Source organism: Astyanax mexicanus, chromosome 11, assembly GCF_023375975.1.
Source record: "Astyanax mexicanus isolate ESR-SI-001 chromosome 11, AstMex3_surface, whole genome shotgun sequence".
Lineage (NCBI taxonomy): Eukaryota > Metazoa > Chordata > Actinopteri > Characiformes > Acestrorhamphidae > Astyanax > Astyanax mexicanus.
In genome coordinates this window covers 29,311,155-29,326,614 of record NC_064418.1, presented here as the reverse complement: position 1 = coordinate 29,326,614, position 15,460 = coordinate 29,311,155, and the positions used below count along the sequence as shown (strand labels likewise).

Here is a 15,460-nt window from a genome sequence, read left to right as displayed (position 1 = left end):
AAATATCACTGAAATGAGGACTGTGTAGACCCATTTGACATTTCTACACATTTTAATTGGACGCACGCTCAAAGCACTAGGTGGCATTGTGACTCTTGCAACTGACAGATGTTCACTAGTGAAATTCTCTGTTTTTTTAGCTCTACACTGTCCTCATAGACTTCTTCTTTTGCTCGTTGTTTGTTCTTTCAAAACAAGCTGATTCCATTACAGATCCTTTAAAATATTGTAGACATTTTTCAAGCTATGAAATTGTCTTTATCCCCCCTAATACCATACAGACATAAATTGCAAAAATAGATGCCACTCACCTACAGCTCTGGAAAAAAAGAGAACTGCTTGTATTTTTGCACCAGGAGTAGCATAAACGTATCCAAAAGACTGTGTAAGTGTAAGACTGGTGGAAGAGAACATGCCAAGATGCATGAAAACTGTGATTACCAGGGTTATTCCACTAAATATTGATTTCTGCACTCTGAAAATTTTATAATATGATCTTGTTTTCTTTGCATTATTAGAGGTCTGAAAGCTCTGCATCTTTTTTGCTATTTCAGTCATTTCCCATTTTCTGCAAATAAATGACAATATTTTAATTTGGAATTTTGGAGAAATGTTATCTGTAGTTTATAGAATAAAACAACAATGTTTATTTTACTCAAACATATACCTATAAATGGCAAAATCAGAAAAACTAATTCAGAAACTAAAGTGATCTCTTAATTTTTTCAGAGCTGTATATACCAGTCACTTTTAGATGAGCACAAATATCCACTATCTTTCCCTGGTTTTGCTTCATTGCATGTCCAATTTAATCTCACTTTCTGCGGACACTCTGACCCAAGAAATGTTTTAGTCACAAGGCCTGGTTCTTGTAGCAGCCTGTATTCCCATAACTAGTGGTAAAGTTTTGCTCTAAAGAGTTACAACAACATAAGCGGCAGTTGCCTTTTTTGGTAAATGTTCTTACCTGAAAGTTTACTAGATCGACACAAAACGAATTTGATAGAGAAAGTCCTAATGAGTGGGTTGGGTAATTGGATAGAATAAAAAATGAAAATAAAATTGAATTATTATTTAATACTGCTGCACTATACCTTCTTGTATATATATGTGAAGAAGGCGTTAGGATGTTTATGTATGTTTCTGTCTCTTGTGTGTTTTCTGACATGAGCTTGCCACCTGGGTTTATATAATGAACAATTCATTTAATAAAGAAAATCTGAACATGGTAATTTAAGCTCTATTGATTTTAGATTTGGAAAATTTGGATAACTTACTCCCTTTTTTGCGCCCAGTTGTCAAGCTACTCAGCTCTATTATGGAATTTCTTTCTAGTTAGCCAGGCTCTCTGTTCACAAGTGCATGCATGCTGCTTTTGTGATGAACCAGTTGACCTGAATCTCTGCATTTTTTCAGCATTTGCACTCCTTATGTAACAGTCTCTTTGCCATCATCTAATAAATTCTTGGTTGTTTCTGAAAAGGTGAAATATAAGGAGAAGTTTGACAAAGAGTTGAAAGGAAGGAAACCCCAGTATGACTTAAAGAACAGTAAGATTTACCAGACCCTGAAGGACGCCAGTGAACTTGCAAGTGAGGTATGTACTTTGGGTTGTACTTGTGTGTTTTTCCTTGTTTGAAAGTAAACATTTAGATACATATAGATCTAAGATAGATATAAGATGAACCATATTGTTTATTTTTTTTTCTTGCAGGTGAAGTACAAGGGTGACCTGAAGAAGATCCATAAGCCTGTGACTGACATGGCTGAGTCTTTGTCCATGCAGCACAGTCTGAGTACCAGCAAGCTGTCCAGTGATGTAAGATTTTTAGAAAAATATTTGATTTAACCCCCCCCTACCCCCACCATCATGTGGACTCTTCTTATACACCGTAACCTTCTACTGCAACCTATCCTATACTTTACTTCCTTTATTTCTCATTATAACAGCACCATTAGCACCATTATCTATATCCTTCTCATTCTCAAATACATCACCTGATACACTTACCCATTCCTCACGGACATCATCTGGTAGTGACCCTCACCTCCTCATTTCTGACCTCTTCTCTTACTAGCAATTCAAAATATAAACTTTCACATTCATTCTTTCTTCACCTACATGTGACTCTTGATCTGATCTAATAGAACTCTAACAAATCTATATTTCTTCTTCATAAAAATAACAAATGAACCTCCCTTTTCAACCACCAATTTAACCATGCTCCTTACATTTTCTTTTTTTTTTTTTTTTTTTTTTACTAATGTAGCAATATTTTTTTAATTTTTATCTACAAATTGTCATGTGCACTGACATGCTAAAAGTCATGGGATAACAGTTTATAAACAGATCATAAAGTGTAACCTGTGGGGACATATTGAGAAGAAACTGTTGTAAGGTGTTTCTTGTGAGTGAGGTTGAACTCTGGCCAGCATGCTCATGGCAAGGCGACATGAATTATTATCGTAACATGAGTTTCGGCGAGGTCGAATAGTGGGTGCCAGATGGACGGTACATTTCATTTATGAAGTTGTGCAAACATTTGTCATTCTTTGATGCAGCATTACCACCCACAGTGGACAGCGGAGTGGTTGGTAACGATCATGAACAGAAGCGTTTGACTAGAATTGTCTGTGCAGGCAGACAAGCACAGTGTTCTGTAACTTCCATTGGACATTCTAGTCCCTGTCCCATAATTTTTAGCATGTCAGTGTGCTTTTGTTATATTACAAGATAAAATCTTGCCAATCTCTTTTTTAAACTTTGATTTTGCATCATTATGATAGGTAAAGGCAAGATTTTTTAAAATATATAAATATATATTTTACATGTTAAATATAACATTTAGGTCTTTACCTGAAATCACTTTTTTAACTTGATGTATTTGTTGAAATTAATAAGAGGTGGTTCAGAACAGTAGTTTAGTTGAATTGTTGTACTGAGCTGCATTGGTGGACATTCCCTCTCAGTACCAGTACAAGAAGAAATTTGAGGAGAGTAAAGGTCACTACCACATGATCGCCGACACACCTGAGCAGCTTCATCACAAAGAGGCATCAGAGCTGCAGAGTCACGTAAGTTTCACTTGTTCTTGCATTGTCCAGCTGATATCACCTGCTGACTGTATTTGTGTGCAGTCCCTCCATTTCTTTCAATTAAAAGTAGTGTTCATTATGTAATATAATGCTTGGTTTTAGTGCTCTATTAAACCTATTTTACAGTGACTATTTCTGGATAATTTATGCAGTGTTTATGGACCTAGTAAACCTTTTTCACGTCACTTAATTAAAACTTAAGCTGTTTATATATTTAATGTACAATAAACTTGATAGCTTTTCATTTTAATACATTTTCCCAGCAGTTACAAAAACATAAACTTTCTTCTAGAGGTAACATTTGGAACTCATCAAGTCACTTGCCTGAAAATGCTGAGGTTTTGTAATGCTGTTTATCAGGTGCAGAAACTGCGCATTGTGCTTCTCTACTTAATATATAATTTTAATTTGAATTCATTTAAATGATTTAAGATTTTTCCTATTTTTTGACAAACAGTATTTTTTTATGAAATGGATAAATTCAGATTTGGATTTTCACTTTGGTTTAAGCACTTACATTGCATTTGCCTTCACGATATGTTTGATATTTGTGATTCTCTTCAAATGCAGGTGAAGTACAAGGAGAAATATGAGAGAGAAAAAGGCAGGGCCATGCTGGACTTTGAAACTCCAACATATGTGAGCGCCAAGGAAGCACAGCATTTGCAGAGCCAGGTAAATAATAACATTCACCAATAACATCCTACAAATGTGATCTGCTTAAAAATACTGGCCTTTCGTGGATCTTGTAATTTAGCAATAGTAATATACTGTGTTACACTCTACTTGTTTATGCTCTTTGTTTTTATTCTGAAAAAACAATTTAAATATATGCACTTCCTGAACTCTGTTCTGACCTGATGGTGCATGGTCACTCTGGTACTTCAGAACTTTGTTTGCATCCAGGAACAAAGGGTGAATTGTGCTTCTTTTATATATGGATAGGACATTTTACTCTTTCCAGTCTGGACATGCATGCATCCAAACTATTCTCTGAGCTTAAGGTACACAATGCCAAACTCTCTGAATATATATCACATAAGGGGCCGATCAGTGTTTTTGGGGCTGATACATACTGATTGGCATTTGTCTCTTACAACAATCAGCCAATGGCTGATAGCAATCAAGTGTGGGGACTGGGTGCCACAGCAAGCTGTGAGAGTTTGAGAATTGAATTAATGTGATCTTGTAAGACAAATAGATTGGCTAAATTATCAGTCAATCACATATTTGGGCTGAGAACTGTCTAATCAGTCCTTGCATTTTTAGTATTAATAGAAGAAGAAGATTACAAGGGTACAAGGACTTAAAAGGGTGTGTTCCCTGGTGATGCAGTCAGTGGCAGTAGGTTCCAGAAAGCATAATTAACTTTGCTCTCTCTGGGTGCGTAGGATGTCCCATCCTCTCCCCCATTATTCAGTAAGATGCTAACCAGAATCAGTGTTAGTTGACATAAGAAAATTGGTAATTAGCGATTTCCTCTAGTCCAAGATGTGGTTGGCTGACTGCCTGTGACTCAGAGGAAGCTAATTCTCTCAGCAATCATAGCATCATCAGAAAGGGTTTTGCTTTATTGAAGATGAATAATTTTTATAAATCATAAAAAAACAGTGCAGGAGATGGTAAAGGAGATGGTAAAATACTGTCTGTTTTGTTGTGTGTGTTTTGTGTTTTGTGTGTCTTTTACTCAGTACCTTGTACCAGTGTTCCAGTGTGTTAAATTGTTTGAATGTGAATATGTGAATATTCACATGTGAATGTTTTCAGCACCATGTAAAAGATCAGAAGTGGCCAAACACAATGTTGGTTGAAGAGCTGTACAGTTTTCATCAATCTGTATTATGAAGGCTTCACGTGTATTTCACTCTTTTATCTTTGCGGTGGATAGAAAGAGTATAAGAGGGATTTTGAAGAGTACACAAAAGGAAAGAACCTCTCAGGCTTGGAGGTCACCCCTGCAATGATACATGTCAGACATGCAACCAAAATTGCTAGTGAGGTAACAGATGGGTTTGTCTATATTCTGTTTTTCCCATCCTGGTAATCATACTAAGAACACAGCACCCACAGCCACACACCCATATTAACACAGTGAGTGCGGTGGATGTTCCTGGTCACACCCGAGTAGTGAGCAGGCTGTGGTTAGTTTGCATGATTCACCACCCAGTCATAATACACTCAGTAATACCCCTTCCCTGTCCTGAGTGTTTTGTAGAAATTTGTTTTATGTTACAAGTGTTCTATGAAAGTTTTAGGTTCTCTGTGAGTTTGTTTGTCAGTTTTGTCTTGCTTTTTTCAACCACCCTCCAGTATGATAGCTTACCCATGTGTGTATTTTAATTACCCTTTTTTAAGTATTCATTTTAGTATTTAAATTAAATATGTAAAAATGTACATTTTAAGGAATTTTCTACAGTTTATATTCTAACTCTCTTTCTAGATACGCCAGTGCCTTTTTCTGGTCTTTCAAATGTCAATGCTGTTAATCTAATCTAAGAACAACCCCATATCAGTAAAGGCTGTGACAGTATGGAAAACACAAATTTAAAAAATGTTTTTTTAAATACATTCACATTTACTTTTATTTCATTGCAGACAGTATGAAGCCAATATATTCCATAGGACATTTCTGCATTAATACTGCATAAGTGTAAAGTACTTTTGACAAGGGCACTAACAGGATCACATACCATAACTATCTTTTTCTCTTTAGTCCAGTGCATGAAGTGTCCATTTTTACAAAAAAAAGATCTGGAGTACTGATTTATTTGACCACAGTACCGGTATATGTTTCCACTGTGTGATGGTCAATTCCAGATGCCTCCAAGGCCAAAAAAGTCAACACGCTTTCTAGATATGGTTAACATGATTGCAATCACCTGTTAACATCACCTGATTGAAATCACATCATTATATACTGTTTTGCCTCCATCTTATTTTTTGTAATGTGTTGCATCAAGTTAAAACTAAAGTATCTATGGTTCATTCTGTCTATAATAGAGTCAATGTAAGAAATACTGCTTTTTTATTTCCATTTTTCATTTTGTTCTTTCTAAATTACGATTGTACATTTACTGTGGTTGTATAGCAGTAGTCACAATTATCATATGGAGTAACTTGAGTAGACCCCTACCTGATTCAGCAGTGTCATTTACTTAACTTTCAGCCAGCACAGAAACTAAAAAAAAATTTTTGGATGTTAGATTTGGAATAAACGTGATCACCAGATGGTCCAGAGTATTGGTTCTGTCTTTACCCAAACAAACTAAAGAGTTTAGCATTAGGAACACCTAGGCTTAAGATGGAGGTTTGGTGAAAATGAGCCCTGTGTGAACTGTACTGTGTGTGTTTGTCTGTATGTCTGTGCCTACTTGTGTGCTTTCTCTGCAGTCTCTTTATTTTTCTCTACCCTGTAGAAAGAGTATAGGAGGGATCTAGAGGAAGGGGTGAAGGGTAAAGGTCTTACAGTTCTGGAGGAAACTCCTGAACTACTGAGAGCAAGAAATGCTACTCAGATCCTGAATGAGGTAGGATGTTGCTAGGTGAAGCCGAACACTGTATCACGCTTCTTCCTTCTTCCTCTTCTTAATGTCTTCACTCCTCCTGGCCTCTTTACCACACTAACAGGGCTGCACTAAAAGTGCTAAGTCCTTCTGAGCCTCGCTAACCACTAAAAACACCCACTTCGCTAATGGACCACCCCACCCATCCATCTAACCAGGTTTGGTAATAAAAGTTTGCTATTGTAGCACTTCCCATTTAAAATGTTTTCTTCCATTCCTCATCAAACTCGCCTGCGTTTTAATATCACTCTTATTTTCTAACAGGACTTTCCCCATATGCTGTTTAAATCTTCTTATTGTTCTTTTAATTATAGAACTTCTTAACTCTCATCATAACATCTGATATCAGTCTTGTAGACTTTAATCACCCTTGCAGTTCCTTAGCTTTGCAAATGTAGTGTATTTTAGGACTGTATGATCATACAATCACTAACACTTTCTCATCATCCACAGAGAGAGTATAAGAAGGCTTTGGAGCATGAGATTAAGGGCAAAGGAATGTTGGCTTTGGCCACTGATACCCCAGACTTCGTCAGAGCAAGAAATGCCACGGATATCCTCAGCCAGGTCAGTGAATCATCTCAGTCGTCATCTCAAGTCTAAATAAACCCACTGATTCACACAAGTGAAGAATTAAATTAGCTGAAGGAGTACAAGGACCAGTAACCTCCCATGATACAAAAGTAAACAGTAAATTGCCAGGGCTTTTGAAAAAAAAAAAGTAAATTGTAAAAATAAATAACTTTTATGGAGCACATCATTGGTTAACCACTATAAGATTATTTGTAGCAAAATAAATTAGGAATTAAAATCATTGCATGTTTAGAATGCTACATCATGTCTATAAAAATACACTTAACAAAAAACACAGAGAGAAAATTATTAACTCCTAAATGTGTGGGTCTAACAAATAAAGTCAGAGTAAGTCCACTTTCCTAATCTCTGGTTTAAGAAGAGGTTTAATAGACCTCTCAACAACAGCATCAGAAGGCAAGTTAGCTGCTTTGAGTTAAAGTCAGCTGCTTTGTTACATAAGATTTTTTAACCATTCATAAATATTCAATCAAAAATAACTAAGATAAGTTGGATCATGTCTTTGTCACGTGTTAAACTTCACCTAAATATATCATAAAGAAACACTTTTTATGTTTTAATTTTTGCCAAATTACATAAGGATATAGCTTACTGTGTGTTTTTAAATATTATGTTTAGTGAAAAATGACTAGTTAAAAATTCAATTTTATTCAAATATACCATAATATTTACTTTTTCACAGAAAAATAACAAATTCTATAGTAGTAAATATACTAATATTCAGTGAAAGATAACTCTAATAAGGTGGAACATTTGTGTGTGCATGGTGTGTTGTATCCAATATCACATAAATATACCAGAAAAATCACATTTTTTATTTTTCACCAAAATCAGCAAATTACACAAGGCTTCATTTGTAAGTCTTAGCTTTATGAGTGTTTTTGTACCATTCTTAAATATTCTTATATTCAGTAAAAAAAAAATCAAATAAGGGGGGAAATATCTATGGATAGTGTGCATTATCACCCTAAAATACAAGATAAATCACTTATTTATCTTGATTATTTATTTTAATATTTTACCAAAATAGCTATAGTTTTACCTTTATCAGTGTTTTTGGACTATTCTTAAATATTCTTATATTCAGTGAAAAGTAACTCAGATAAGGTGGAAAAAAGTATTTTGTGTTGTATCCAATATCATTTAAATATACCAGTAAAAATACTTTTCAGGCTATAGTCTTACCTTAATTAAAAAAATGGTCATTTCAAAACATTTCTATTTTCGTGGTGTAAAATAACTCAATTTAAGTGGAAAGTGTGTTTGTGTGTGTAATTCACTTTATCAAATTTCAATAAAATAATCTTTATAGTGTACTTCAGGTAAATTCTCCATAAAATGAAATAAATTTAATTAATGAGTGGAAAACTATAATTTAATAAGTGATTCTCAATATAGCTCCTAGAGACGCCCTGCACTGCAGATTTAACTATTCAGTTTTTCCGACTGCTTTCCGAGTTGTAGTTATAGCAGGAAAACAACTAAAATGTGCATGACACTTTTATTTGTTTTCTATGCAAACCATATCACCTTACCTGTCTTATAAGTACCTAAAGGTAAAGCCTTTTCTTTTTTACAGATTAAGTACAAGCAGAATGCTGAGCACGACAGGGCCACCTACACCACTGTGATTGACACACCAGACATCATTCATGCTCAGCAGATCAGAAACATCGTGAGCCAGGTAAGGGTGCCCAGCCAACCCATGAATTATGGGACATAATTGGGTCAAATTTTACTTTTTGAAAGTATATATATATTTAATTGCTTTGTGTCATGGATTCATTTATCCAGCTATCCAATCATGCTCTGCACCACGAGTAATACCATTCATATTCACATCCAACAGAAAAAATACAAGGAGGATGCAGAGAAGACCATGTCTCACTATGTGCCAGTTCTGGACACTCCCGAGATGCAGAGAGTCCGTGAAAACCAGAAGAACTTCAGTACTGTAAGTGTTAAAGCCTAAAACGTCGACTCTGACTGTTTACTGTGTCTGTGTTCCTTCCAGTATCATTTCTTTGTCTTTTGTCTTTTGTGTTTGACTGAAGTACAGTTTTAGATGAGTCTTAACCGTAAAAAAAACGTAAAAACAATATTATCGTTCTTCTTGATGAAACACAGTGGTGGCTCTTCATTCATTTGGGCCTTATAATCATACTTTCTTGCACTGATTTTTGTATTGATGTGGCACAGTTTTTTTCTATGTACATTGTCTTTTTTTCCATGTTAACTGCCCTTGCTCTCTTTTTTCTTTAGCAACTGTACCAGGTTGACCTTAAAAAGAGTAAGGGCAAAGTTACAGCAGTACAGAACACCCCTGAAATGCTTCGTGTTAAAGAAAATACAAAGAATTTCAGCTCGGTACCTACTGCTCTCTGAGTATATTTTTTCTCTCTCTTTTTTAAACATTTTTCCTAACAACCTACTTTTCACTTTTTCTCTTTCTCTTTTGAATTCTTGCTTTTTTGCTTTTTTTTTTACTGCAGTTTACTATAACAAGACCCTGCTATGCAGCCCCAGTCCTATATCATATGTAGGCTTTGGTATAGTTATTAACTACACTTTAGCAGATCACAGCCTAATAGTGTGTTGCTGCTTAATTGATTTGTTTAAAACTGCTGTCCTAACCACTTTAGGAACTAAAACCTTTATGCTTCTCTACATTCTACATGTTGCCAGTTCTTTTACAGTCTGGGCATGTTTGTCTTCTGTTGAGAGTCTATAAAATTCATGTGTGTCAGATTTCTTTTCCACATCATTGCAAGTTTAGTTTCAGCAGCTGTGTGTTCCACATGGAAAAAGCAACAACAACAAAGATAAATCATCTTTACCTGTACACTTTTAAAGATTCAGTACAAGGAGGATTTGGGAAGCGGAACTGCTATTTCAGAAACGCCTGAAATGGAGAGAGTTAAACGCAATCAGGAGGCTATTAGCACGGTACACTGCAGTGTGACCCTTTCCCAGTGTAACCTATCATCCTATCATATGTGCTAATCACAGTGTTCCTCCCCTACTCATTTACACCTGGTCATTCATACGTCAGGTGTCGCATTCAAGTGTCAGGATTACATCTGAATAAAGCCAAGTCACATAAAAATGCTAAACACACCTAAAATACACCTAAAAATATATAAACAGTCAAGACACTTTTAGAACAGAAACAAAATCCATCCACCTTCAAACCAATTTACTTAATTGCTTCTACCTCTCAAAGTAGTGCAACCAAAACACCAGTAACCAGATTTAATCTAAGTGTAAGTAAAAGCATGTGGTTAAAATCTTACAATTAATGAAGTGACCAGGTGTAAATGAGGTTCTTGCGAGTGCTCAGTCAAAATAAAGACCCTTCCTTTCCAATCATTTTAATCAAAACTTCATCTCAAATCCTTTATCAATGACTTTGTTTTCTAATGTGTGTACAGTTCATGTCAAATAGCCCTTCCAAAAGTGTACCAATTATTTTATTTCTATCCCATTCCTATATTATAATCTTTGACTATGTATTTCACTTCTGAATATGTAACATGGCATGATCCATGTTGATTAGTGTTATTCTCTTTTTATTTTGTATGTGTCTTCTTCCTTTATTTTTATATTCCTATATACTATATATGTTTACTATGTGCTTTCTGTATTATTATGTCTCCTGTATTTCTGTGCCACGAATCACTGAAATACAGATCAAATACAAGGATGAGTTAGGTCATGGCATATCTATACCAGACCTGCCTGAGGTGAAACGTGTGCGGGAGACTCAGAAGAAGATAAGCTCGGTAGAGTTGTTTTTGTCTCTGTAATAGAAATCTCTACCCCTCACTTTTATAGTTTAAATGTGGCCAGTTAGCTTGTTTTATACTTTTTTATTATTTAACGATTTATTATTTCTTATATATTTATTATTTGATTTAACATTGTCAATCTGCTTTTCTTTTTTCCCTCTGATTTTATTCTATTTTATTATAACCATGGTCTTAAATTGAGTTTAAGTTTACATTTTTGTATAATGACTTCATACCCATTTTTGCTTTAAGATTCATTACAAGGAAGATTTAGGAGGAGGAACTGCTGTGTCAGAAACACCAGAGATGGAGAGAGTCAAACGCAATCAGCAAAATATTAGCACGGTACTCCGTGGTTTGAGCCTATCTATCCCAGTCATCTGTCATTGCATCATCGTACTCCCTGCATATCTTTCCTTTGAGATAAACCTGTTAGAGTCCCCTGGTTAACAGCAGGTATCCCTTAAAACAGAGATTAGCACATCAAATCCTTCATTGATAACATTCATGTACTTCATGACAAACCTATCAAAAGCTAATTCTCCTAAAAGTTCATATTTAACTCAAAATTATTGATTGCTCTTCAAAAAAAACAAACAAAAAAAAAAACAAAACAAAAAAATGGTTTGGGATGGTGAACCTTAACGTTTTAGCACTTTAATTTTTTTTTTACTTGTCTGTCTTTACTTTTTTCTCTTTGCTGTTCTTCTTACTCTACAGTAACAGTATTTTTCTTCTTTGCAGATTTTGTTGTTTTCTGTGTCTGTATGTTCATGTTCTGATTTCGCTCCATTTTTGCTCTGTGTATCTTGCAATCCATCTTGTCTGCATGGAACCAAATCTGTGGGTAGATAAAGTACAAAGACTCACTTGGGCGATGCACAGCCATACCGGACCTTCCTGAAGTGAGGCGAGTCCGAGAGACTCAGAAGAACATCAGCTCGGTAGTGGAAGCTTCACAGAGTTTACATCAGCGCATGAACTCTCACGCTGCTCCACTTTCACTCCTCCACCATAACTACCAACTGTCCATCCAGTCCATCACCTGCCAAACTCTGAGATGCACAGTGGAGTCCTGATTTAAACCTGTTTTCCTAATCGAGTATCCAAAAAGAACATCACCTCTACCAAAATCATCCCAAGATCTAAAAAAAATAATCAAGGCTTTCATGAGATTTTACTTACCAGCTCCAAACAATGCATTTAACCCATCATAAGTTTAACCTCCTTTTTCTTTTGTTTCATTATAAACCTACAATCCACCATCATCTGCTTTCTTTAATTTGCTTTTCTTAACACTTTACTTCAGGGTTCTGTATACTCTACCTGATCAAAAGTATGTGGACACCCCTTCTTATGTTAACAGGTGCATAAGATTAAACACGCAGATTTTGTGTGTCATTCAGAAGGCCATAAGTGTTCAAAGTCTTGGACAGAAAAGTGCTAAAGCATAGAGCAGCATAGACAAATAGTGTATCCTTGGCTGCAGTGACGACTGACAAAACATTCCAAACTGTCTCAGGATGGAAGAGCTGTTCATCAGGAGCTTCGTGGATTGGGTTTTCATGGCCAAACAGCTGCGAACATGACCCCAGTAGAGCAGTTATATTGATGCCTGCTTCCTCACTCTAGAGAACACACTATATCTGGCAGTTAGAAGAAGTTTTTTTCATGGTTTGAGTTGGACTATTGAACTGCGTGACAGTAGTTGCTTAGTCCATAAAGCAAGAAATGGTTTGTTGAGTTCAGTGTGAAAAAATTGGAACATGGATCCTACTAATGCTCTTTTTTAAATAATTTTATTTCAAATGTTCTCCCATTTTTCTCCAGATTTAGCTAGACCAATGTCTCACCCATTCAGTTGCAGGTCAGCTGTATAACTCGAGATGCCACAACACAAGGAGTGCAAAGACTAGGACATACCTCCTCCAAAACGTGAAGTCAGCTACTATCCTTTTCGAACTGCTGCTGATGCAATATAGCCGAGTAGCATCACAGCGCACTCGGAGGAAAACACAGCGACTCAGTTCTGATACATCAGCTCACAGACACAGCCTTGTGCTGATCGATATCACCCTTTGGAGTGACGAGGTCAATTGTGCTGATGCAGCTGATGACAAGCCTCATGACCAGGATTCAAACCAGCGATCTCCTGATCATAGTGGCAGTGCTTTGGACCAATCAGCCCCCCCTACTAATGCTCTTGGCAGAATGAAAGCAGACCTTATTTCCATGCTCTAAAATCTAAGAGGGGGATCGACTCTATATTATGTTCAGATGTTCAACAAGCATATAAAGGGTGGTGTTTGGGTGTCCACATACTTCTGGCTGTTAAGTGTGTATATGGGATATACCCTCCATCTGTGTTGTGAACTGTGTTTGTTGGTTGTGTCTGTGCTGGGCACCATCTCCCGCTAGTAGTGCAGGAGTATGGTGAGTGTGAATGTATGGTGAGTGTGAATGTGTGATTAGTGTATTAGTGTATCTCTCTGACTGGCTTCTCTGGCCACTGTTCTTCTCCACTACAGGTTTTATATAAAGACACATCTGCCAAAGGAACCCCAGTGGTATTCACTCCTGAGATGGAGCGGGTCAAACGGAACCAAGAACACATTAGCTCGGTACTCAGTTTCAGGACGTGTGGTGTCCGTTATAACCTGTCTAACTCCCTCTTTCTGTTTAGGTGTCTAATATTATTAACGTCATTCTTCCATTTGCTGAATATAACTCCTTTAATACAGCTGTGATTTACTGAAGATGGATTTAATACAAAATTCCCTCATTCCCCCCCAATCCTGTAGCACTTCTCTGGAAAGTGTGAAACCTGCTAATTCATCCGTGTGAGGTCACAATAACACTGTGTCTGTCTTAACGGGTGTTTGTTTCCCACCTGTTTTCTGTGAGAGGAGGTAATAATGCACTATTTCCTGTATTTATCTTATTTTCTGTGTACTGCTCTTTCTCTCGGCTAGGTGCTGTACTCAGACAGCTTCCGTAAGCAGGTGCAGGGCAAGGCAGCGTTTGTGCTGGACACCCCTGAATTGAGACGTGTGAGGGAGACCCAGCGCATCATCTCTGGGGTGAGCTTCTGTTTAATCAATACGTTTATTACATCAAAACAGCTACAGAGGATTTACTGTAGATATAACTCACAAATCAGTTAGCAATAATTAAAATCAATATTTAGGTTATGCAGGTTTGTCAGAGATTTGAGGACAACACACTCTAAAATATATAACAGTGTACGTTTTAAATAAATGCATTACTATAACGTATACTTTATTTACATTTTATTTGAATTCAATTTAACTCCTTATTTTGACATTGTGAAAGTTTGCACACTACAGAAATGTACTTAACGCACACTTGAAATAAATATATAAAAATATATAGAAGCATAATAATACAAAAAAATGTGCAAGACAATACCAATTATCCGTACAAGCATGTTATTTTATTAAGACAGAAACTAGTAGTACGTTTGTACTCCATTGTACATATATATTTACAAGTGTATTTTTAAAACAAACAGCATGATAGTGATGCATTTGTAATACCTATAAAGTGTGTTTTAAATTAACTGTAAGTATATTTAAAATATGAGTTTGCCTACATTTTAATACAATTCAAGTTTGGATATTGTATCCAAATATACATGTGTACAAAAATGTATATTAAGTACACAATTAGTTAATTCAATTTTAGCATTGTTTAAGTGCATTGCTCATTAGTGTGGCTACATCTACACTTAAGTGCACAGTTTTAGCAGACGTGCACATGAAGTTTAACATATTTGAGTACTTGTTCACTGGGGTAAAAAGCGGTGGGCAAATTTAGAAAACAACCCTCATCATCAGAGCTTATTTTAGTGATGGTCATCAGTTGGCAAGTTTTTTTTTAACATTTAAAAATGGATTTGTGGCACTTTTAGTAAAAAAGGAAAAGGTAAGAGCGCTTTATTTACAAGCAAGCTATTTCAAGCTTTTTACAAAATAACTAGCTAGAAAATAGTCAAACAAAAAGTACTAACTACTTCACACTTCCCTGTTAAACAACAAACAGGCATTGAACCAGGTGATGCAAACAAATGTATTTCTTTATTTACTCTTAATTCACCCAGATTTAACCTGGTTTTAAATGTTAAAACAAAGCACTTCCCTAAAACAGAAGAGTAAAAAAGCATAGGCAACATGCAGCTAAACTGCATTAAAATAGAACATTTCAAAAACAAAAACAACTAAAACGGCACATTGTGTGACAACAGTACTCTCGCAACAGCAGCTAGCTTAGATTTTTAGACTCCCCCCCCATATTTTCTTGCCAGGCCTTCTATTGGTCAGCAAGAGCTGGAATCAGAAGCAGTTCTTGGAGGGGGAGAGCCAGGAAGAGAAACAAAACACAAAAAAAACAGTGATTGCA

At 36.0% G+C, this 15,460-nt stretch overlaps 1 protein-coding gene across 50 annotated transcripts in view; it reads left to right on the top strand.

The window, feature by feature from the left end:
* Positions 1 to 15,460, top strand: part of neb (nebulin) — a 73,307-nt gene that overhangs the window by 54,378 nt on the left and 3,469 nt on the right. For 39 of the 50 annotated variants that reach the window (XM_049484916.1, XM_049484963.1, XM_049484947.1 and 36 more), the window contains 16 exons: positions 1,484 to 1,597; positions 1,715 to 1,819; positions 2,971 to 3,075; positions 3,667 to 3,771; positions 4,985 to 5,095; positions 6,513 to 6,623; positions 7,113 to 7,226; positions 8,833 to 8,937; positions 9,103 to 9,207; positions 9,516 to 9,620; positions 10,107 to 10,199; positions 10,943 to 11,035; positions 11,294 to 11,386; positions 11,893 to 11,985; positions 13,570 to 13,662; positions 14,014 to 14,121. In XM_049484916.1, coding sequence (XP_049340873.1) covers positions 1,484 to 1,597; positions 1,715 to 1,819; positions 2,971 to 3,075; positions 3,667 to 3,771; positions 4,985 to 5,095; positions 6,513 to 6,623; positions 7,113 to 7,226; positions 8,833 to 8,937; positions 9,103 to 9,207; positions 9,516 to 9,620; positions 10,107 to 10,199; positions 10,943 to 11,035; positions 11,294 to 11,386; positions 11,893 to 11,985; positions 13,570 to 13,662; positions 14,014 to 14,121 — 1,653 coding nt within the window. The remainder of the gene's footprint in view (positions 1 to 1,483; positions 1,598 to 1,714; positions 1,820 to 2,970; positions 3,076 to 3,666; positions 3,772 to 4,984; positions 5,096 to 6,512; positions 6,624 to 7,112; positions 7,227 to 8,832; positions 8,938 to 9,102; positions 9,208 to 9,515; positions 9,621 to 10,106; positions 10,200 to 10,942; positions 11,036 to 11,293; positions 11,387 to 11,892; positions 11,986 to 13,569; positions 13,663 to 14,013; positions 14,122 to 15,460) is intronic. The other 11 variants (XM_049484920.1, XM_049484921.1, XM_049484922.1 and 8 more) reach the window with 11 other exon arrangements.